The sequence below is a fragment of the Rutilus rutilus genome (assembly GCF_951802725.1).
Source record: "Rutilus rutilus genome assembly, chromosome: 17".
NCBI classification, from domain to species: domain Eukaryota; kingdom Metazoa; phylum Chordata; class Actinopteri; order Cypriniformes; family Leuciscidae; genus Rutilus; species Rutilus rutilus.
The window spans coordinates 31,991,255-31,997,362 of NC_140230.1; the positions used below are offsets into that span (position 1 = coordinate 31,991,255).

General features: G+C 35.3%; 1 protein-coding gene across 1 annotated transcript; it reads right to left on the bottom strand.

Moving 5' to 3' along the window:
- Positions 1-3,864: 3,864 nt before the first annotated feature.
- LOC311276355 (type-4 ice-structuring protein-like) lies at positions 3,865-5,470 on the bottom strand. Its single transcript, XM_084385974.1, has 4 exons — positions 5,333-5,470; positions 5,148-5,217; positions 4,522-4,648; positions 3,865-4,419 (listed from the first exon to the last, which is right to left on the bottom strand). The coding sequence occupies exons 2-4, from the start codon at positions 5,191-5,193 to the stop codon at positions 4,200-4,202; spliced, it is 393 nt and encodes a 130-aa protein (XP_084242100.1). The 5' UTR covers positions 5,194-5,217; positions 5,333-5,470; the 3' UTR covers positions 3,865-4,199.
- Positions 5,471-6,108: the final 638 nt, after the last annotated feature.

Below are 6,108 nucleotides of genomic sequence, written 5' to 3' on the forward strand. Positions count from 1 at the left end.
TCGGAAGTGACCATGAACTTTGAGCTTATGAGGCAAAACAACTGACTCATGTATGCACAAAGGGGGCGGATTGTGCCATTTACCCAATAGTTTTATAGGAGCATGGCAAAGGTGATATGATTTATTGTATCATTTTTCTCCAACATGATTCTTCAAATGTATAATTCTCTGTTAATTTGGATTCCTTGATACTTCAGCTTGTTGTTGTGTCATGAGGTTATATATTTAGACAGTTTTGTTTCCTCTTTTAATTTTCAGACACACTAACTTTGTCCAAAGTGCTGGGGATCTTTAGTTTTCATATGCATATGAAATGTTAGTTATGATTAAAAAAAAAAAACACGTATATTATGTTTGGTATCATCGCTGTAAATGAGAGTATAACGAGTAAATGAAAGTCTTCATTTAACCTCATTGCTGTCTAGAAGAAACAACTGAGATATTAGATATAAATTTTTTCTTGGATTTTCCTGATAAAATAAGTAAAAATAGACTCAAATGTTACAATAGTTAAAGGTATGAGAGGAAAATGATATTGCTCAGAGGCTGCTCTTTCACAGCTCAGGAGACTTAATGGAGATCTCAGATGTGAGTATCAATTTCGTCTAAAATTCCCGGTAAACACGAATGTTAAATGAATCCGAATAGCATAACTCAGATCATTTGGTAATGTTTGATGAGAAATATTTGAGTTCATATTGAGATCTTTGACATTTGATTTTAAGACTAAATCTGCAAATCTGAGCACGGTTTGAGACATTTAGAGATCTCTTCTGAAACTCTGAAGGAGGCACATGTGAGATCACTGGGGCTTTTTTCTCAGCAGAATAACTATGAGAAGCAGGAGACTCAAAGGTCTGCATTTGCTCTCCATTGAGTATTATTGCTGTCCTGGAGAAACGATTGAGATTGAGGAGAACAAGTTTTTCTTCTTTTTGTCTGAGAGAAAAGATGTGTGCTCAGAGGTTGCTCTTTTTTTGCTCCGAAAAAAATCTTTTCTCAGATGTTTCTCTTAAAATGTCATGAACACAAATAGGAAATTGTTGACATGAATATAGAAAACGTATAGCTCTATAATTTGATGAGAAATAGGAGTTCAAATTGAGATCTTTGAATTTTGATCGCAGACTTTGGCAAATCCGAGCACAGTTTGAGACACTTTGAAATCTCTTCTAAAACTTTGAGTTTACTGCGTATTTTTATCAAGAGAATAAATCTGAGAAGCCCATGCAAATGACTGCATTTGATCTCTATGTAATATCACCACTATCTACTGACATGTTTAAAAATGTTCTTTCCTTTTTTTTTGCTCCAGCAGAAATTTTGAATGCTCACAAGTTGCTCTTTTATTGCTCAGGAGAGCCGTTTCATTTACAGTAAGAATCGATTTAGTCTCTCTTAAAATTTCATGGAAAATTGTTTACATACATATAGTGCTATATAAAGTGAAAGTGGATAGTATAACTTAAAATCTGAGGAGAAATATTTGAGCTCATTCTGAGATCTCAGACTTTTGATTGCAGGGATCTTGTCAAGAGGTGTGCAACGTAGAATTACTTAATTTCAAATCTCATTTAGTTCTAGATTGATATGAAAGAGTTGTTTCCCTCGTGTGTTACAGATCTAGCTGTGCCTGTTGTAATTTTCCACGTATAGCTCAGAGACACTCAAGGCTTTCTGGTACTGAAAGGGTACGAGAGGAGGATGGATGTTGTTGGCCGACTGCAGCTGTGATTGCAGAGTCTCGTCCTCCCATAAGGGATAAATATTGTGCCCCGCCTCCCTCTCAGAGAGTCTCCATACACACATCAGTAAGGTCATAATGCCCTGACCACAATTACTGGCAGGACCCGAGCAGACCCTTTTTCTGCTGCAATAAGGACATAGTGATGGCTCCAGACTTCCTCCTCTTGTTCCCTCTTCATCAGGATCAGCAAAGTAAGATATAGTAGGGGAGAGAGAGAGAATGAGGGGGCGAGTGAAAAATCCATCTATGGTGGTTTTCTATCCCGTGGCCCTAAAATGGCAACTCTAGAGTTTGGACGGTTCTCTCGTGCTCTTTAAAAGCTCAGCTTGTGAAGAGGCTTTTAAGACCATTTCGTAGATTCCGGACTCTATTATTACCTCAGTTGTTTACCTCTTTACATCTAACAGTGTACTACCTGTGTGCTTCCACAATCCATTGATTTCTTTCAGTGCGTTCTCACTCTTTTAGAAAGAGAGAAAACCGTCAGCATGAGGAGAGGCTGGCTGTTGATACTCCCTCAGTGTGCTTTAAAGAACGACTCGCAGAGAAATCCATGCTGACCATTACACCGCTCCTGTCAAAATCTTCTTGTTGTTCCAAACCCTTTCAAAATGAGTCATTTTAATCATATATTAGGCTCTTTTCCATTAACTTACAATTGAGGTGAACTAGAGCTTTCACGCTTTGTCACAATTGTCTTCTGAAGCCATTGTGTCAGTGGGAGTCAGATCTGTCCAAATCATTTAGACGATTTTGTGAACTGGATCAATGATTCATTGTAAAGTTCTGACTCAAAAGAAGGTTTCATTCATGAATCAGACCATTTTTTTGGAAGAGACTTTCTGATTTTCTGTATAAAAAAAATATACTGTCATTATTTTTCGGCGTGCCCTCCCAGTCCATTAAATGTAGGCGTAGGAAGTATGAGTGATTTTAAACAGGATATGCTGAATAAGTCTGTCAAGCCAATCAAAGTAGAGAATAATTCAATTACAGGCCAAATGAACCACTCCCACACAACAAAACTACTGCTAATGGGCTGCAGCTTCCAAATAAAAAGGAAACACCGGTTTCCTCTACTCAAAGGCTTTGTGCAGAATACTGTTTTTCTTCAGAGTATATACTACATAGCGTACTGCATGCTAATTTTTAAAAATATATGAAAAAGTATGCAATATGCAGTGATTCTTGTTTCAAACAGTACGCTACATTGTTGTCACATATCCACATGGAATTGCATGTTTAATTCAGAAAGTGCCATCCATTTATCTCTGAAATAAATATGGTTACTTGTTTACTTAAAATATATATATATATTTTAAATGTGTAAAATTTTGGCCTATTTATTTATTTTAAAAATAATACAATTTTATTTTTTTATTAAAATTCAATTATATTTAACCCTCTGGTGCTGATATATCAGTTTTGCCCGAATCTTTTTTTCTTTTCTTTTCTTTTTTTTACTTCATCCGAATGGTCCGACACCTGATAAATGTTTTAGCATAAATAGATCATAACTACTCCATAAATATAATTTAGCACCATAAAATCCCAATTTTAAGATCCCAATCCCATATTGACTTCCATAATATTTTTCCTACTATGGAAGTCAGTGGCCTCCTGGAATTGCATGTTTAATTCAATAAAAAAATAAAAAAATAATTTCAAATTCAATTTTATTATAACTTTCTGTTGCTGTTCTGTCATTTTTGACCGAAAATGTTTAAGTTATTTATTTATTTATTAGCATTTTTTACATCATCGAAATTGTATGACACTTGGTACAGGTTTTGGCACTTAATGTGTGAACACACACACACTTGTTTTTTTTTGTTTTTTTTTAAAGGAAAAAATCTCAACTCAAAAACTCAAACTCAAAATTTCTTACATTTTGGCATGTTTTATTTAAATCTATTTATTTTTAGTAACGTTTTATTTGAAAATGTCTATAAATATTGCCATTTATTTTAAATACATTTTTGGTCTTTTTTTTTTTATATATATATATATATATTTATTTACATTTTATGCTAAAATACCTATTGCATTCAATGTTAATATGTTGGAAAAATTTTAGGAATTACTGGTCACACATTTAAAATATCAGGAAAATGAAACACAATTTTCATCCTTATGGTTTTTGTCTTTAATTTGCTGCAACACAACACCACATTTTTATCTGAAAACAAGTAGAAATATTTTCTCTCACAACCTTGAACATGTCGGGAAAATGTTTGGATTTTTACATGATTTTCCTCATTTTAGGGAAGCCCTAAAAACAAAATGGCTACTTCGTTTACTACATGTGAGATGTGCACGGAAAAAACACACAGTTTGTGAGAAAATGGAAGGAGGAGATACAAAGCATAGTGACTTTTAAATCCCTTTTATTATTTTAAATATACATAAAGAGACCAAAATAGAAGAAAACTACAATGGTGATTCTGTGGGTTTAGTGGGGCGACCGCATGGATTTGGTCTTCTCAGTCATAAACTTGAGGACGTCTTTAACGTGGGTCTGGACCATGTCGGCCAGTGGGGCGACCTCACCTTGGATTGGGGCGGCCAGATGCCTGATGTGGTCTTCAATTTGTTTGGAGAGGAGCTTCATCTGCTTCTGGAGCTCCTCAACCATGGGCTGGAACTGGGCTCTGCTCTGCTCGAGGTAAGCGCTGCAACACAAACCAAAGAGAATTCATTAATAAAAGGTTCAATTGGATCGTAATTCTGTTGATCATTCAAATCCACAGTTGAGATTAAGATGATGGACTTACTTGGCCTTGCTGGCCAGCTCAGGGCCCTCAACGTTCTTCAGATTGTCCACGAGGTCCTGGAAATACTTGCCGATCGTGTCCAGCTCAGCAGGAACGTCTCTCTTGACCAGAGATACTGACTCAGAGCCTGGAACATCAACAGAGATGGTTGATCAGTACACTCTTACATATTGAATGGCATTACTCTCAAGTGCTCAAGCTAAATCAGGTGAAAGACACTATGGCTTTTACTGTACGTTTCAACAGGACACTTTAAGTACTTTACAGAGTAAAGATAAAATATCCACCACACACATTGTCTTTTTAACCACTAAAAATTAAGGTTCGAAAAGGTTTTTTTACTCGCAATGAAGGACCATTTTGGGTTCCTCAAAAAACCTTTCTGTGACTAGTTCTCAAAATAACCATTTTCTCTTAGTGTGAAGAACATTTTAATAATCTAAAGCCTTTCCCACTATTTAGAACCTTTTGTTCAATAGAAAGGTTCCATGGATTTTAAATGTTCTTTATGGAACCATGAAGATCCTTTATTTTTAAGAGTGTAAATTAGCTGAGTTGCCATATTGCATACACAAAATACAACATATCTTGAGAGCATCACAAGTTAACATGATTTAAAGTCTCACCAATGGCCAGAGCAGCAACAAGGACGGCGATGAGGGAGAATTTCATGGTTGCAGGTTGGGTGAGGGTCACCTGAACAGACAGAGATAATGATTCATTTCAGTTTCTAGTCAGACTTCTCTTAAATTTCCATTAAGAATTAGCAGCAGAGCTCGACATGACCAGTATAATGTAGATGCAATCTTACCTTACGTCCAGGGGTTCTTAGACCAGATGGTGTGTTCTCCAATGAGCCGTGGGTTTTTATAGTCCCAGGACAAGCTCAAAGGGTGACCAGTGCTGATGAAATCATCTACATACACTGAACCTTTAGGCTTTACCTGACACTGAAGTGATCAAATCAAAGTTCAACAGTAATCTGTGTTTGTGCTTAATTAGTGCATTTTTGTGGAGTTTCAGTCGTCTGATAACGTGATCAGTGCAGCGCTTCTACGTGCAGAAATAGTTCAGGGCTTATTTAGACTGAAATAAAGTAATCAATGTTTTTGTCTGTGCAAGCACTGAAAATACTGTTTTGGACATTGATTTAAATAAATGTATACCCCAACTCGCTTGTGTATATTTGTTTCAAACAGTACGCTACATTGTTGTCACATATCCACATGGAATTGCATGTTTAATTCAGAAAGTGCCATCCATTTATCTCTGAAATAAATATGGTTACTTGTTTACTTAAAATACTTTTTTTTTTTTATGTGTAAAATTTTGGCTTATTTTTTAAAAAGAATACAATTTTATTAAAAAACATTGTTAACTTTTTTATTTATTATTATTAAAATTCAATTATAATTTAACCCTCTGGTGCTGATATATCAGGTTTCCCCGAATCTTTTTTTTTTTTCTTTTTTTTTTACTTCATCTGAATGGTACGACACCTGATAAATGTTTTGGCATAAATAGATCATAACTACTCCATAAATATAATTTAGCACCATAAAACTAGAATGTTGGTAACCAGACATT

Coding starts and splice junctions, on each gene's coding strand:
- LOC311276355 (XM_084385974.1), bottom strand. CDS start 5,193: ATGAAATTCTCCCTCATCGCCGTCCTTGTTGCTGCTCTGGCCATTG. Junction 4,649..5,147: donor TGTTGCTGCTCTGGCCATTG/GTGAGACTTTAA, acceptor TTGATGTTCCAG/GCTCTGAGTCAGTATCTCTG. Junction 4,420..4,521: donor GAGCTGGCCAGCAAGGCCAA/GTAAGTCCATCA, acceptor TTTGTGTTGCAG/CGCTTACCTCGAGCAGAGCA.